The sequence below is a fragment of the Zeus faber genome, assembly GCF_960531495.2.
Source record: "Zeus faber genome assembly, chromosome: 14".
NCBI classification, from domain to species: Eukaryota; Metazoa; Chordata; class Actinopteri; order Zeiformes; family Zeidae; genus Zeus; species Zeus faber.
In genome coordinates, this window is record NC_137200.1 from 29,352,199 (window position 1) to 29,370,532 (window position 18,334).

Sequence of the window (18,334 nt, forward strand, 5' to 3'; positions counted from 1 at the left end):
GCCCCTTGCGCTGCCTGGAGGCGCCGCAACATAATACCGACTTATCCCCAATGGGGATAAGTCGTGTACACTCACTGGTGGACATCTTACACACATGCACTCACGCACCCCAGCAACCGGGGGTGCTTTCCCCTCCTTTCCTCCCTTATTTACTGCCATAACTTGACAGGAAGAGGCCACGGGACCAGTTGTAGTTCCAGTTTTCCTGGACCTAACTGGACCTAATTTAGTTTTTTCCAATACATGTTGTCGTCCACTGTTCATGTTTTTGTGTAAATGTTGTTTGTTTCTATGTTTATTTGTCTCACCGGGGTGATTCTCTCCCTCTTGGAGCAGTGATCAGTTGTTATAGATCCAAACATGAAGTTCTCCAAAGAGGGGGGTTGGTGGTGGCTCTCCATAACGAAAAACTGTGTTCTTGTCATTCTACAGGGCTTCCACAGGACAGAGTTACTGCATCAGTTCTTGATGATTTAATAATGAATAAAGAGTTGCATTGCAGGTGGAGAACTTGAACTCCTCTTGCAGACTAACTCTGTCCTGGATGCAAATGGCATAAAAATACTCTGTGTTGTATGCCCAGCATGCTGACAGCACAGGTTTATATATATATATTAAAAAAATAAAGGAATGCAAAGAGTAAAACGTTTCATCATATTTTGAATCATGCCTAATTCATTCGCATGACTTTCCTTGGAGTTGAATTGAATCCTCAGCAATTAATTTTATTTTGTGATTGGACTCGCTCGCCCACTGTTGTGGTTCGCTAAAAACAAATCGGCCACAAGTCTGTAATCGCTATTAGGCCATAATATATATTTAGTGTTGTGCCGTGGGATTATTTCATTGTTAAAAAAAAAAAAAAAGTTTGTTCAACAGTTCAGAGAAAAACAAACGGCAGATTTGATGCAAGCACAGGACAAATCCTGAATGTTTGCACCGTAGAGAAATAAACCAGACATTTTGCATCTTGGAAACCTTCTATTGACTTTTAATAAGTATTAACCTCATTAAAAAAAAAAAAAAAAAAAAAAAACAAGACTTCCAGACGAGAACTTTTAGTCCAACTCAAGCTGCATCTGAGCCATTTAAATTACAACGTATAAAACCAAACTTGGACACGCCAAGAATTATTTTTAAGTTTTACTCTTTAACAGCATGTCCGCCCTGATCAGGTCCGCTCAAACGATCTTTGTCTACCTGCGTGAATAGCTTTCATCAAGAGTAGTACGCAGATTAAAATAAAATCTTAGCGTACAATATATTTGTATTCAAAATGTGTGTGTGTGTGTGTGGAGCTGCTACTGCGGGTCCTCAGAGGGGCTTGGGCAGCGTGGACACCTCCTCCACACACTCGTCGTAGGACTCCTGGTACTCCACGTGGGGTTTGATCAGGATCACGCAGGTTGGTCTCTTGGAACCGGCCGAAGAACCCAAGTCCTGTGGCGCGGGAGAGGGATGAGGAAGATAACACACGTTTAACAACGCATCACAGAGGGAGGCTGGGGCATGGCCCAACAAAATTGCGCCTTTCGGTGGAATCCCGCTGGCATTAAATTCAGATGCCATGATTCACAATTTGGCCCTTTTAAATGAATATGCAGCGGTGTCTGGAGCGGTGAAGAGGGCGCATAGAACGTGATGCGGCAAATGCGGTCTCCCAATACAGTGTGCAGAATTTATTATTTACAAGTAAAGTATTTCGGCAAAAACCATTCAGTTTTTACGAAATGAAGTCACATAGCAACGGAGGCGAATGGAAGCTCCCGACAGTGGGGACGCACAGGTTCATATGGAAGGAGACAGCCCCGTATCTCAGCTGTGTTTATTTTTATTTGTTTCCTACTCGTATGAAACTTTTTTTTATTTTTTAAATAGATCTTCACCCTTTGACCCTTGATGCCCCCGTGCATGAGTACCGTGCCCTCGCCGCACCCGGCGTCCGATGCGCACCTTGGCAGCCGTGATCTGCACTCTGCCATACTGCGCCCTTTGCCCAAGGTGGCAAAATGCCCAGCAGGCTGGGGGTCTATGTGGCTTTTCTTTTCTGTTTTTTTTGAGCACCTACTCCCCTCAAAGTCTCTGCACGGGACTGTAGAGCAGGGGAAGTGAATGATCACCAGCTGTTACTCGACAGCTCTGAGCGGAGAGCCTTCGCTCCCCTTCTCTCCGCTGCTGTTTCAGAAAACGGAAAACTCCACACAGACCGTTTCAACGCTCTGGGATTTTCTGGCAGATAAAAAAAAAAAAAAAAACAATCGCCAATAGACGATTTAATCCTAAATCCGCCCAAGCCTAACCCCAAACCACTGTCTCAAGCCAACATGGAATGGGACAGTTCCTTGACTCAGTCCTGTTAAAAATGTGTTTCATACAAGTAGGAAACAAACAGAAATAAAAAAACATTTAAAATAAAAACACAGGAAAAGGACGGTGGCGCGTGCGGCGCACAGCTGTCTAGAGGAGAGATAAATTCCACTCCAGTTCTGAGTTATGTTCACATTTTTGATTTTCCACACAAGTAAGAAAACCAGGAAACAAAATAAATATGTTCAGCCTGAACCCGGCGCTGCGTACAGTACACACGGCACCAAAACTTCAGTCTGTATTGTTTTGATTTTGCCCACACGCCAAGGTCTCTGCATTCGGTCTTCGCAAACAGAAGTGACGTACGCGTTTATTTAAATATGAAGCGGGGAAGTAAGATCTGATCACAAGTGGTTACTGGAGACGCAGTCTAACGCCAGGTGTGGACAGACGTACTTAGAGCTGTGAACTTGTGATTGGATCACCCAAGACGCATGTCTATGCCAGGTGTAAACAGGGCCCGACCGCACGCTTACACCAGCAGCCGCAGGCAGCCACCGCAAGCCCTTAGTTTCCGATGGCAGATGGTGATGGGGAGCAAAGGGGAGCGATGGGATCTCAGAATAGGCGACGGTAGAAAGTTGAATGGATTTCAACTCTTTCCAAATTAGCTGTGACGCAAAACGGCGATAATGCATTTCCGCTGGGACATCCGCTTAAAAACGTTAAACTTGTTCCCAAAACGGAGGAGGAGCTGATAGTTGCGGTCGCCAGTTTCCCAGTGCCGTACGCGAGTCACTCATTAAATACTTAAGATGTGTTTTTTGGTTTTTTTTTTTTTAAACGATGCTTTGAAGAAGATTTAAGAGGTAGTTGGGATCCTTGGTGAGGTTTATCACATGCAAAGTAAAAATGTGAAAGCATTTTCAATGTACAGTATGATGTCATGTAGCACAGAACACACACACACAGTAAACAAATATAAAAAAATAACCCCGTCACTTCGCCATGTGCACATGATGCGATGAGTTGAACAGCTTCTGGTGCGAGCTACAAGAGACAGCTCTTTGCGTTCGAGCGTACAGAGGATGACATGGCGTCTGGTGTGAGCGCTCGCTCACCACTTTGGATGGAATGTAGGCGTAGGGGAGACTTCTGTCTTCACACATGACGGGTAAGTGGCAGTAAACGTCTATGGGGAGGGTGTCACCTGCGAGCACAACGATGCTGGAAAGAGACAGAACACGTTTCTTTTTTTAAACTCACACGAGAAACACGAAACATCAGTATTTCCGTCCCCAGGAGTTCACAACGTGCTTTTCTGATCTCGAGTTTGTTTCCGTATGGAACCGTGGAGGACTCACCCTTTCTCGCCTTTGTTGATGAACTTCTGAACCTCTTTGACGCCGCGTCGAATCTGCTTCAGCTTGGCAGCTGATATGAGAGACACACCATGAAGGAGGGACACTTTATGTACATCTTGTTTTTTAATTATTACCAAGACGTGCCCCGTGTATCAAAGAAGAGAAACAACCAGACGGTGGCTGCCTGCTACTTTTTCACGACTAAAAATCGAAGGACTATTATTCATGTTAAGATGACCATGAGCAAAATACAATAAAAAATAATAAAAACATTCTCAGGTATTACAGAGTGACATTTAGTCATTTTTAAATAAACTTTGTCCTTGGTTTAGCAAGGTAACGTGATTTCGGCACCGTAATACATCCAAGTCAATTCGAACGACAAGAATACGCCATGTTAGCTTCCTCACTAGCATGAAGCCCCGGGGGGAACGCTCTCTCTGCCACTTTAAACCACCATTACCGTAGTGTGTACAACAACAACAACAACAACAACAATAACAACAACTTCTGCGGCTACTAAAGCACATTCACCCTTTTTGACGCATTTGTAGAGCTTCTTGCTGAGTTTCCGCGGGGCCAACGGCTGCGCTATGGGGTTGATGTTGGCGATGAGCTCCTGGTAGGACTTGTCGTTGCCCCCGGTCGCCTCCGCCGCCTCCTCCGCCTCGGGCGCTGCCTTCTCCTTCTTGGTTTTGGCCATTTCTCCGCGTCAAGTCGAACAGAAACCGAGGAAAGTCTGGAAGACGGCGCGAGGTTGGCTGCGGCGGGTGGAGCAACGTGCGTCCGAGCTTCTTCTCTGCACGTGGTTGTGGAGGCCACGAGCACCACCTGCTGCATGGGAGGATACCTGACGGCGCAGAGGGTGGATGGACAGACAGACAGACAGACAGACAGACAGATAGTGTAGGTTCTTGATGAATTTGATGTGTTGATGAAGAAGGAGTGACCGCTGACGCTGACTTGAGTAAAATAATAGATTTATTACAAAAGAACAGCATCAGACCAGACCTTCCATGGACGCCCAGGAGGTGGGAGGACGGATTCTCTGCCGAACGAGACTGGAGCGGCCTCTTTTATGCCTGCCCCTTTCTCCCTCATTTGCGGCCATAACTTTGACAGGAAGACGGACCTAGACGATGGACCTAATTTACTCATTTTTACTGATACATGTTGTCGCCCGACGTTCCTTTGTTTATCTTTTTCCATGTACGTGTTGTTGTTGCTTGCCCTGGCTTCTCGGAATCGTTCCTCAATCGTCCCTGGGCGCTGCTCATGGAACCGTCTTTCACAGGTGTCACACAGTATCCGTAATATGAAAGTGACCGTCAAATCTGATACATCTTCTCATTGGAAATAATGAAGTAGATGTGCAATAGAGAATGCTTTATAGTTCTAGGCAGGAAAATGTTTATTTATAATCATTTTCCATTCATATTTCTATATGGAGATTTATGTCCCCTCCATTACATGTAGCAATCATCAGCCTACACATCTGTCTCCCATCTACTTATCACCTGATCTGTGTATGATCTGATTAATCCCATATGCTTGTATTCATTTTTCATGATTTGTTTTATGACATTTTACTCTGAAAACCGGTCAATGTGTTTAAATCTGGTGTCCGTGCGCTAACTTCTCCCAGTCTGCCCCGTCAGCTCGCTCTGGGTCGGTTCAATGCATTTGCCGTAAGAGTGAGAATACGTGTGCATTACGATTTTAGGGGCGGCTGATTCGACCACGGGGCTGCGAGTGACGGCCAGTTTGAGCGCAGTCAGAGAATCAGGGTGCAGGGAGACAGGCAGATAATCAGACTCCGGGGAATCAGGCAGATGTTCGGACGGAAGGCACCGGAAACAGGTAGTAGTGCGGGAAAGCTTAGCGTAGAGCAAGGGACAATTTGGCAGAGAGCAAAGGGAAGTGGACTGGTATTTATACTGACGGAGTATTGAGGGAATGAGCTGCAGGCGGGGGAAACCCAGCGAAGGGAAGCAAAAGACAAGTGGGCGGATCTGAAATGACATGGAGGTGATTGACCAGATGAAAATTAAACATGAAAACAAACAAATATTTATACCGGCGGATCCGGGGGGATTCATGAGTTACATACGACATGTTTGCTTCCTAATTGCTCCACATTGATTCTGACCGGCATAGTTTGTGTGTGTGCGCGCGCGCGTGAGAATATGTGCAATGAAAATCCTCAAATTCCTTCATAATCAGTTTTTTCGATTCCCATGAAGCATGGTATTTTCTTTGAAACTTCAGCCGTATCTGAAGGCTGGTAATGTTATTTAGTCTTTATTTTAGCTCAGTGACTTCAGCTGATGCCAATGAGGACAGTAACATTCTGACATAAGCGCACACACACACACACACACTGCGTCTGTGCATTTGTGTGTGTTTGTGTGTAGCTGCATGAGCTTGTTTCTCAGCATGTCTGTAGTTCATGTAAATGTGAGAATCTTTATTAAAGTCTGGGTGGATGTGGCTTCATAAATAAAAAAAGACACATCCGTTTGTTAGTAAACCACTCCAGTCAGTATCAGTATATTTTATTGTATATTTGCATGATGATTATTGCATATGTCGAACCCTCAAGGGGAGGGAGTGCGGAAAGCGGAGAAAAGGGGAATAGAGGAAGAAAGAAATCCCTGCTTGGACAGGTTTCGATTTATACAATAATATTTATTTGGAACGAGGTTACTTCTTTACAAGTTAGTGTTAGTACACAAGCAGGGAAAATAAAAGTGTCGTATAAATGCCATGATGAGTTACTCTGGCAGCAGACACTGCACCTTATGCTGCAACACTCTGAAATTCATTGAAGGCTGAAAGTCAAAAAGGGAATTTCATGAGTGGCTTTTATGTTTATTATTCAGTCTGACCAATGGAAGGAGTTAAAAGATCAAAATTGATGTCACCAACACATCAATTAAACATCTTTTATGGGAATTGTAGTTGAATAAATGAGGAAATATATGTATATATATATATATACACATACATACATACACACACACACACACACACACACACACACACACACACACTGTATTGCATATATTGTGGCAACCAAAGGGAATTAGGCAAGATTCACAATAAAATAGCAGGCAGAAAGGCAAAGGGGATGGGGTCCAACTTAGGAGGCCCCCTGTGGTGGGCACCTGGCTTGTCCCCAGTCGCCGTGTAGGGTGGTTGGTTTCCTTAAGCAGGGGAGCCACAGTATTCCAGGACATCAAGCACTTTTCCACGGCCCTTGTAAAACATCTCTTAGCAGCCTCTCGGTGGGAATCCGGCTGGTGGTGGCTGCTTGGAATTCTGTTCTGCACGGACTCACCTCCGCAGCTTTGTGGAGGCCGCCGTGAACAGCTGCTGTCATCTGTCGTTGCCTGACGGGCGGCTGGTGCGACCACATCCATAAGTCCATCCCCCGATGGAGCTGGGTTGGCTTGGCTCTGGCCCCTATACAGTCAGGTAAGAATTCCTCACATCATTTTCAACATGTTCTTTAGTTGAGCTTTGTCCCTTAGCTTTGTGTGTGTCTGTGTGTGTGTGTGTGTCTGTGTGTGTGTGTGTGTGTGTGTGTGTACGTGTGTGTGTGTGTGTGTGTGTGTGTGTGTGTGTGTGTGTGTGTGTGTGTACGTGTGTGTGTGTGTGTGTGTGTGTGTGTGTGTGTGTGTGTGTGTGTGTGTGTGTGTGTGTGTACGTGTGTGTGTGTGTGTGTGTGTGTGTGTGTGTGTGTGTGTACGTGTGTGTGTGTGTGTGCTGCAATGTTGTTGATTAAGACCTTTATTTGCTTGGCACTTTCCAGTGATACTGTAAATAAAACTGCTGTGAGTACATCGGTTTGTGTGTATTGAATTGGTTAGTTGATGAGTTTGTGCATTAGGGGTGTGTCTGTGTGTGTGTGTGCGCACGCACGTGTGTGTGTGTATGTGTGTGTGTGTGTATTTTCAAGGTCTAATATTTATCCATTTCTCATTTGCAGAGGTTGGCGTTTGCGTTCGTCTTTCAGACTGTAGGGTGCATGGCAGAGGAATGTGCCGCTGCTTGGCCCCCTCCCTGACGGACGACGTGCAGCACACAAAGCAGATGTGGCTCAGCCCGTTTTCTGTTGACTCAGCGAACACGCTGCCTCGTTTTATGCGACGTCGACATTCTTCTCGAACAGGCCAGCGGCTACTGCCTCCGTAGCAGGTGGTGTTGGTCTCATCATCTCAACCATCAGCTGACGCTGTCATGGAGACGTACGGTCTGAATGTCCTGCTTCTTACCCCACAGTATCAATATCATATTTCTGAACCATATAATGAGGCTATAACTGTGGAAATTGTGCAATGTCACCCTATAAGGGGTAGATAACATATAACTAACATTTAACTAAGTAATAAATTTAACAGAACAAACAGGGCGACAAGATTTGCAAACCGTAAGAGTGTAGAACACGCCCCTGCGTGCAAAGTTTTATATTCGTAACTAGAGCAACATTCAGCCCGTAATTACACTTTAATAACTTAACGATATTATATCATTTCCATTTTAGCCTCAGCTTGCAGCAGTGGACGTCAACATGTTGACCAACTTTTGTTACATTTTTTTTTTATTCGTGCACCAATTCTCATTTTGTAAACTCAGTTTAGCGGAAGCGTCGCGAGTCCATACGTCTGTCTGCCTGTCTTTCTGTGTGTCCGTCAGTCGGTCCGTCCGCCTGTTTGTCCGTCCGCCTGTCTGTCTTTCCCTCCGTCCGTCTGTCTCCACCTCTCAGACTCTGGGCGTCCCCTCCTCCCTCTGCCGCTGCCTCTTCATCCCTTCACATCAAAGAGAGGCCATGCCCTGTTGTTTAGAGCAGAGGATGACATGACGCTCCATTAAAACAATTCTTTCAGTGGAGACTTTTAAATCCTGGTGAGTGCCTCCCAAATGACATTCCACTGTAAAAGCCCAAACTTGCTACACATAAAGATGACTCCCCTGCTCCCATAGATCGGATAGAGAAGAGACTCCGTTATGGTGTAAATGCCTCATGGGCTGCTGTGAGCACAGTTTATATGATCTGGTAAATGAATACTCGATGTAAAATAGCAGGCGGTAAAGCAGTGAGTGAATAGAGCCACTGTCCATTCAACGTCTAATATAGTAGAAGATCAAGGATGGTAATGACATTATGGGGTGACCTCATGACTCTCTCTTTGAAACACAATCGTACCGAGACGGACTCATCCTGGCAGCCGGCCATGACACAAATCACCCAGAACCCTGGAAAGGAATTTAAATGTCTATGGCCACACACACGCACGCACGCACGCACGCACGCACACACACAAACACACACACACACACACACACACACACACACACACACACACACACACACACACACACACACACACACACACACACGTTTCAACTTAGAGTTGAAGTTTTAAAAAACGCCATATGCTGGGTATCATGACTAACTTTCAGTTACACTTGCATCATTGATTTAATATTCACTGTAGAGTCAGAGTCATATAAGCATCGATTTGCATACAGCTACAAGTACATACAGTTTATACATGTGAACGTATAATAAAACAGAATAATAATAATAATAATGCAGAAACACTCTGCATTAAGACTCAAGACTCGGTGTGAAGTTTGCATGTTCTCCCTGTGCCTGCGTGGGTTTTCTCCGGGTACTCCGGTTTCCTCCCACATGCCAAAGACATGCAGGTCAGGTTCATCGGTGACTCTAAAATTGACCGTAGGTGTGAATGTGAGCTGTATGTGGGCCCTGTGATAGACTGGCGACCTGTCCAGGGTGCACCCCGCCCCTCGCCCAATCACAGCTGGGATTGGCTCCGGCCCCCCCGCGACCCCTCGAGCATAAGCGGTATAGATAATTGATGAAGGTCTGAACAAGTGCTGCCGTCTCCTTTTTCGGGGTCTAGACGTTAAATGTCAAAATGCGGTAGAATAAAAAAAAACAAAAAAAAACGTTTCAATTTGTTCCCACATACATATCTCTGAACTGTGGAACAGCACGACACAGCGTCCTCCTCCGATCCACCACTCACTCTCCATTGCTGTCGTGGCTCACTGGGGACGCAACATGTCCCCACACGGCTGGTTTAAAAGAAGCAGGCAGGTCTTCTAGCTCCTCTGTGTCGGACTCACCTGCACTCTCCATAGTGTGAGTGACTCAGTCAGACGACAATCAGCTTTCAGGTGTTATGTGCAAACCAGCTAACCTGGCAACGCAACTAAACTGGCACCTATATGAGAGATGGTACATGCAAATATCCAGATGTGCAACACGCTCAGCTAAACAAACATAAATTGAATTCAAGAATTTTGCAATCATCTGTTCAATGCCCAGATGAAACAGGAGAAGCACTGAAAACAGTTCAAACGTGCGAGACACCTGGAAACAAGAGATGTACAGAGACGTCACTATCATCATCTGTCTCTGTATCTGTGCTCGGAGAGAGTTATAGACCAGACGTGGTTTATACCGGAAGTCACATAAATCGGGCAAATGTTGTATTTTCTTACCAAATTTTCAATGGCAATGCAATTTTGGTACCTCCACCTCCAGAGCATCAAATTGATGTAATACTGCTTCGGACTCCACCCCCTCTCTCACGCTCTGCCCCCCCGTAACCCCTCAGGCTACTGGCTCACTACTCTCCGTTTCCATCAGGTTCCACTGCAACCGTGAATTCCTGAGAAGAAAAATATGTTTGGAAGCCTTACACTCTGGTGCTCCACACACAAATTAAACTTAAATGCATTGCAACTGGTCCAAACTTAATTTGTGCAGTCATGGGGCTGAAGCAGCCGACAGGAGAGCTTGCCGGGCACACCAGAAAATGCTGTATCCCCCACGTCTCCTGCAGCCACAGCCCCACAGGAAACCTCCCCTAGTCATAAAATACTCTGAATACAAATGTTATAAATACAATTCCGACAATTTATATATTAGGAAAGCACTATAAAACCTAGCTAAGGTCTAAAGATGATGCGGCTGCGTACAGACATCTACCTGGCGGCTTCGTTGAGACTGTGCTTTTATTTTTATTTTTCTTTGTTCGTTTTTTTTTTATTTTTCTGCACCAACTTTATCAACACTATGCAACCGCAGCACACTCATGGACATTGGTTTACATATTACTCACCAGTTTTTATAATTTTTAACAAGATATCAGTGCAAATGGCAGCCACGGTGCTACCACGGTGCTGTTTTGCATCTTTTTTTGTGTTAATGTTGTTTTTTGTGACCGCACATGGATGTCTGTACGAGAGAAGAGATCCTTAACATCTGGATTTATTCCCAAATTTTCTCTGCACCTTCCGTGGAATCAATGAACATTGTGCTGAAAGGTGCTGTGGCCCTTGGCCAGGCGGTGAGACGCTGGAGATGGAAGCACTAGGGAATGCTTATGTGCTTCGGGCGCAGGAGACCACGCAAGGCGTTGCCGGCGATATTCCTGTTCAACGCGCACTCACCGTGTAACAAAATGGAGGAGTTATTCCAGTCTGCGCTGCAGCTGAAACGAAAGGTGGAGGGACCTGTTTCAATGACAGCAGGGAAAACCCCGAGCAGCCTGCCCTGCAGCCACAGAAGACCCCCCAGCCCCCAGAAAAGCCGGAAGCCCACAGAGCAACATCCACGCCCGGCCCCGGGACCATACCTTAGTCCCGGAGCACGTGAAGAGACCCTGCACCCCTCAGGCGCACACATACAACCTACCCCCACGTGCAGGCAGAAGACGCAGCCGCAGGTACAGAACACGGGCTGGGGACTCCAGGCACGGACCGCAGGCAAGCCCGGCCGGGCCCCGCGCGAGGGCGGGGCCCGCCCCACCACAACCGGCCAGACGCCCCATCCAGCCGCAAGCCCTGAGTGCCCGTCCATTGGAAGTATAGCATTGCAGGTTGGTAAGTTGAACTCCACTTGCAGAAAAACTATGTCCTGGATGCAATAGCATAGAAATACTCTGTGTTGTATGCCAAGTATCTGGATTAAGAACGGTACTGTTAAGATCACGGCTACGAGGGACTCAAACCCACGACACAGAGACAGTAGACAGACCAGAGTAAACGGAGGAGGTTTATTAGGAGGTACAGTGGAGATGACCGGAGGGGTCCAGTCGATTTGGGATTGGTCCGAGCCGATGGGGCTACAGGAACGGTGGCGGCTGGGAAGGAGGGATCCAGGTTCCGAGTGGAAAGACCGAGAACTGGGCTGGACGGACAGAATTGAATGGTGAGAGGAGACAGGAAGGTTGGGACAAAGACCCGACACTTTGATAAACAGATTGGATAGGATCTACGGACCAGGAAGGAGCCAGGAGAGTTACAAATTCAGTTAGGTTTGCTAACGATTTGGCGCTGAGTGACAGGGGAGCCGGAGAATAAATAGTGCAGTAGGTGATGAAGATAATCCGTCCCAGGTGTGTGGAATTGGCCGGAGGGAGGAGCAGCAGACGAGGAGAGGGGGCCTCTATGGTGTTGTCAGGCGATCGATAAAAAAATTATCTAATCTTCATCGTTTACCTTGAAATACCTTCAAACAGCCGACATCTTTCTTTTGCTCCTTATTTTGAGCGTCAACTATGCAACTACTTTACGTTACATAATATTTATATCATATACATTTTGTGTAGGTTCAGCTTGCTGAGAATGGCTGGCCAAGTATTGCATAATCCACAGTCCAAGAGCGACGGTAACCACTGCAGCCTAAAAAGGCCATCACTTGCTTTCTTGTCTGTGGTTTTGGCATATCCAAAATGGAGGCAACTCTTCTGTTGCCCAGGGTGCGACCCTGAGAACAAAAAGAAAAGTAAATAAATACATTTTATGACCCATCTGCCGGTTGGAGTCTAGCTTTGAGAAACTTTGTTACCATTTAGAGCTAAGTATTTTATAAGAGCCTGTGTATCTGCGACACATGACTCCTCGTCTGGCGAGCAGATCATTAAATCATCTACATATTGGAATAATGAGCTACCATTTATAAATTTGAAAGCAGCTAAATTTTATTTTCCGGAGACTCCGCATAGCCCTGTGGCATGCAGGTGCATGCGTGATATATCCCTCTAAAATCAAAAAAAACAAACATGATTGTGAGTCCCTATCTACAGGGATGCTAAAGAAAACATTTGCAAGGTCATAGGACTTCAGAAGAAATCGCAGTGTAATCATTTACAGCACGCATATTTTTTAACAAAATGCCACGAGACTCCGTCTGCCTTCTTGACATACAGTATTGATGTAATGTATGTAGATGAGGGACAGGTAAAGCAATTCCTGCTTCTGTCCATATACATATACAGTATTTAGGCATATATATATATATATATATATATACATTATATATATCGGATGGCGGGAGTGTAGCCTTCTTCGTTTCTGGCAACCGGGTGAAGATCTCTGATCATTCCACTCTGTGTCCTTGAGGGTTCTGTGGAGAAGCTGAACAGGGGAACAGGACGTTCAGTCCTCAGGGCCGCAGGATGCTAAATCAGCCGTTGACAGATAGAGAAATTCCATCTCCTTCAAAAGGGCGGGGGCGTTGAGAGCCAAGCGCCCGTGCGTGTTGCGAGGCCGGGGTCGGAATAGGAATTTGGGTTCGCGGTTGTAGATAGGGTGGCGGGTGATCCAAGAGCGCTTCTGCTATGCGCGAGGCAGGAACGGTTACCATCTCATGAGTGGCATTGCTTTGTTTCTGTCTTCTCTCCCTATTCCGTGCCTCCTCTGCCCGTGCGACATACGCTTGCCGATCTACCTTCCCTTTTCATAACGCCGTCGTTTTCCCTTCAAATGCTTGAGTCGGCTTAATCTAAAACTAACGTTTCTCAGAAAATTAAGTCTTTCACACAGTTGTAATGCTGTGCTGCACCATACGTTCAGCAGGCCTGGTCCACTTCATCGGAGGCCTTCGCGCTGGCTCCCCTGGTAGCAGTGCGCGGTGGAATCCGAAGGGGAAAGACAAAAAAGACAAAGAGGGAGGGGGAAACAGAAAATAAGGAAAAGAAAAAATAACGAGTCAGTCAATCAGATTATTTTCCACACGCACACACTTTGTCTCTTAAGTTATTTCCAAATTATTTCAGGCCTTCTAATATTCTTTGCCAGCAATTACAATGATATGTTTTATTTGAGTGTTAATCATGTTTAATGCTGTCCTTTCACAGGGCTCATGTTTGGGGCTGATATATTTTGTGCAAACATACACGCAGCACTTACTCCACTCTAATTGCGTTCACTTGTTTCATCGTGATTTGTTCAGCCAGGTATGATACGTATGGTTTCGTACCCCAATGCACTGGTAAAATCAATGTGAAATCATAACATGGATACGTGTTCCAGCGTGATCTATTGGCCAGGTGGTCGCTATCTCATACATTTAACAAGATCTCTGCTTTTCTCTTTTTTTTTTTTTACTTCATAGAACGAGAGCAGAAGTGCACTGCATGTTTTACTGAGCGGTGACCTTCACCGGCTGCAGAGCTGCAGACATAGCAAAATAGAATTATCTAACAAAATAAGAATTTTCTATCACACCATGTAAGGTAACACATTACTAGAATGTGTACGAATGATGTACGAAGGCATATAAACCCAGTTTGTCTGAGGATTGTTGGGCTTTTCCTCATGTGACTTGGGACTTTTACTTTTTAAAGACTTTCTATCTCTTTCTTCACTCCTTCGTGTCTGTCTTTTCTTTGTCTCTTTGTACTTTAACCATGGTTAGTTTACCATTATTCTTAATTCATAGCTCACTTTTTCTTCAGGATCTTAAACTAAATATTGATAATGTCCATGCCTTTATGTTTGTGCACTTGTAGTTTGCTCTGTCATTTAGATTTACTGGTATTTCTTCAGTCACTCGTTGTGATGAAGCACTCTCTCATAGACAAAACAAAGGTGTGTATTTGCACCATGTAGCACACTTGTAAAAAGTGTATAAATTATGTGTAAAATGTATAACCTTATTTGGAGAAGGTATTTTATTGTATTACACTATGAACAGATTCAGTAGTGTTCCCAGGTGCCACCTGTTGGAGCAAATGACGGAGCCATGGCCTGATGTCCTCTTGGAAAGGTGGAGGCGGTGCAACCGCGACGTTAGCAGCCAAAATGCTGCTGACGGAAGGAGGAAGGAGAGGGACACCACACATGTGAGAATCGAGATGAGTCAGAGAGCCCGACCTGAGCCACCTGGTTTTTATTGTTCTTTTGTTTTGCTGAAGAAATCACCAAAGACTTCGATCATAAACTGTATGTCATGTTTTCTCCATTCTCTGTACAATTGTGAATAAATGCCCATGTGGTTTGCAAAACGCCTCCGCTTGACATTTTTTGGCCGGATCTGACTCCATTTTATCGAACCATCTTGTACATCCTCACAACCCTTTCATGGTTAGTGTGAGGGCACGGCTGGCGCTGGGCCAGGGAATGAGGAGGAGGGAGCAGGCGGAGGCGAAACAGCGGCGGTTGGCGTGTTTATGAAGTGTTCTAGTTAAAATCAAACTGTGGCTCGCGGGCCAAAAGGAGAACTCAGGGGCTCACAGGCCAATACATACATAGTCCGTGCGGAATTTCAGCTTCTGCGGTCTGTCCGGCATTTTGCCTTTCGGGCGGAACTCGCCCCGGGCGTCCCGTCTCTCCCGCACGCCGATCCTTACCACGGGGACCAACAAACAATTATTCCTTCCTGTTTTGGGATCAGGCCAGTCAGCGGAGTCCCTCCTGCCTCGTCTCCCGCTCTAACAACTTGCTGCTGAGGTCCGCACCCTCGACCTCCTGGGACAGAACGGCTCCGAGCCCCCTGTCCGACGCGTCCGTCTGTAGACGGAAGGGAAGAGCAAAGTTAGGGGTACGCAGTACAGGCTCCCCACAGAGAGCTGCCTTTGATTTGACAAATGCCTGCTGACCCTCTGACCACTGCACTGGATCTGGAGCACCTTTTTCGAGTTCAGCTGGTCAAGAGCCTGGACAGTGCCGCAAATTCCGGCACAAACCTCCGATAGTCGGGCCCAAAAACTGCTTTTCCTCCTTCTTAGTCTTGGGTCTCGGTGTCTTCGCGTCCGTATCTACTTGCGGTCGGAGAGAGTGGTGCCCCAAATACCGTACCTCCCTCCGCCCAACTGCACACTTCCACTTTGGGTTGGAGCCCTGCACCCTTTGGGGAAGCTAGCACTGCGTCCATATGCTACAGATGCCGCTTCCATGTATCGCGATGAATAATAACATCATCTAAATATGCAGCGGCAAATGCTGCATGCGGACGCAGGTCCCGGTCCATGAGTCTCCGAAAGGTCGCGGGGCCACCAAACAACCCAAACGGAGGCACTCGGAACTGGTAAAGGCCTCGTGCAGTGGAGGAGGCCGATTTTTACTTGGACTGCTGTGACAAGGGAATCTGCCGGTAGCCCTTGGTTAAATCTAGCGTCGTAAGAAAAACGAGCCATACCTAACCCTTCGAGAAGCTCGTGGACAGGGGGCATCGGGTAGGCATCGAACTTTGACACCGCGCTCACCTCCCGGTAATCTACGCAGAACCGCACCGACCCATCGGGCTTACACACCAGCACGATGGGGCTGGACCATTCGCTCGTAGGTTCCTCTATTACCCCCATGTCCAGCATGGCCTCTAACTCCGCCCGCACCATTTTCTGTTTATGCTCATGCAGGCGATGCAGCCGAGGGCGCACCTTCACCCCCGGGGTCGTCTCCACATGGTGGAGTGTGAGGGAGAGAGACGGTCACTTAAAAGGGCTGCGGTGCGATCTGCCGGCTTTGGAACCTCCGGCCCCAACTCGCCCCTCTCAATCTGACTCCACGTGGTAATGAGTTTCTGTGGGTCAATGTTTTTTCATCTCTTTTCGCGAAATCCGGCAAAGTAAGGATGATGCTGCACGATGCTGCATCTAACACGGGGCCTTAAGCAGATGTGGAAGCCTCACACATGGTCAAGTCATGGTGGAGTTTTCCTGAGTGGAGGCTGTGAGCAGTCCTAGTCGTTCGTCTCGTGTCGTGTGGGAGGTAGCGGTCAGCGGTTGGATGGTGCTGGGAAAAGTCAAAGTTCCCAGGCGACCGGAGTGGTTCACAGGCTTGGGAAGGCTTATATATCCACATATATATATATATATATATATATATATATATATTTACTATAGTGTATCTTGTGGGGCACATGCCCCCTAGCTTGAATGGGCATGACACCCCTGCTTGTCACACTACGAACAAATCTGGTGAAATAATGATAAAGTGCAATTTACTCTGCAAAACGAGAAGATGACGTCAACAAATACAAAAAAAAGCAACTCCTCAATTGAGCAATAGGAGATTTTTCATCGAATACTTCCAGCACCTGCGTAGACCTTTTTTTTAAGGAACCAGAGCCACCAGGGCAATCTGTCTGGTAAAAGTCATTGAGAAATGGTTTTGTGTCCAACGAGAACCAGCTGTGGTGGCACCGTGCAGCTCCATGGCACCAGGAGGAGACGTCTGTGGTCAGACATCAGCGCTTCATCACATATCTACATTCAATGTGTGAGCAAACAAGACTTTAAAGGCTTCAAGGAAGGTTTGGGAGCAGTTAGCTACCACGGATACACACACACACACACACGCACACACACGCACACACGCACACCTCCAGGAAACGTTAATCTGCAAACAACGAAAACCAACAAACCACATTCTCAGACTCAAATATTCAAATTGTCTATAATACATGTATATACAATATATATATATATATATATATATATATATATATATATATATATATATATATATATATATACAGTATATACAGTTTATATATATATATACTGTATACTGTATATATATATACTTTGTATATATATATATATATATATATAACTTGTGCAGATACTGTAAAGCACTGTGACACAAAATATTTCCCGAAGGCAGTTCTGCCGCTGATTTGCTACATTGCTTGGGGGCGGGACCCCACGTACAGGTGTTCTATCACGTCGGCGTGATCAGATGATGCAAAGTGTTTGTCATGATGTACAGCAGATATACAGAACCTAACCAGAGCAAAGGAAAGCAAGATCCCACTTCACCGACCACTGATATAAACTTAAAATGCGATGCAGCGATTACGAAAATGAATCAACAAAAGGAGGGTTGTGACAAGTTTTCTTTTTTGGGGTAACTGTAATATTAATACTGAAATGTTATTAGTAATTTGTTGCACTACTCATTACTGGGAAAAGTAATATTATTACTGGAATTAGTGCTGCCCAACACTGTTACATGGACACCCACCACATGCCCCGTAACATGCATGAACTGTACTGAACTCCTGTCATTTGAAAGAAGCAGCCACTCTCCTCCAGCGTGCAGCTTCTGGGTTCCTCAGCCCAAATATACGACCTTGGCCACCGCTCTGCATCTCTGCGTCGTCAGTGGAAATTGTCACTTGTTGCTGTGGGATGAATTCCACAGAGAGATTTGACGACTTGTGTACGTTACCGCGCAATTCATCGTCCTCTGATTGCAGGGCGCTGTTTATGCATTTAAGAGGGATCTTAAAGCTGAGCAGGATGAGTCGGCGCTGTCTGCTCTTTGAAGAGTAACGAGTAAACACTAAATTGTGTTTGTCTATTTTTTTGCCATGTTTGTCAAACTCCTTCATG

General features: G+C 46.0%; 1 protein-coding gene across 1 annotated transcript; it reads right to left on the reverse strand.

Moving 5' to 3' along the window:
* Positions 1-984: 984 nt before the first annotated feature.
* On the reverse strand, positions 985-4,464 carry nhp2 (NHP2 ribonucleoprotein homolog (yeast)). The gene is made up of 4 exons (XM_080014000.1): positions 4,206-4,464; positions 3,672-3,741; positions 3,429-3,534; positions 985-1,440 (listed from the first exon to the last, which is right to left on the reverse strand). The coding sequence occupies exons 1-4, from the start codon at positions 4,372-4,374 to the stop codon at positions 1,315-1,317; spliced, it is 471 nt and encodes a 156-aa protein (XP_079870126.1). The 5' UTR covers positions 4,375-4,464; the 3' UTR covers positions 985-1,314.
* Positions 4,465-18,334: the final 13,870 nt, after the last annotated feature.

What these genes read in the sequence shown, in the direction of transcription:
- nhp2 (XM_080014000.1), bottom strand. Translation starts at nt 4,374, where the DNA reads ATGGCCAAAACCAAGAAGGAGAAGGCAGCGCCCGAGGCGGAGGAGGCG. An exon ending in ATCAACAAAGGCGAGAAAGG is followed by an intron (nt 3,535 to 3,671) that starts GTGAGTCCTCCA and finishes GTCTCTTTCCAG; the next exon opens with CATCGTTGTGCTCGCAGGTG. An exon ending in CCTACATTCCATCCAAAGTG is followed by an intron (nt 1,441 to 3,428) that starts GTGAGCGAGCGC and finishes CCCGCGCCACAG; the next exon opens with GACTTGGGTTCTTCGGCCGG.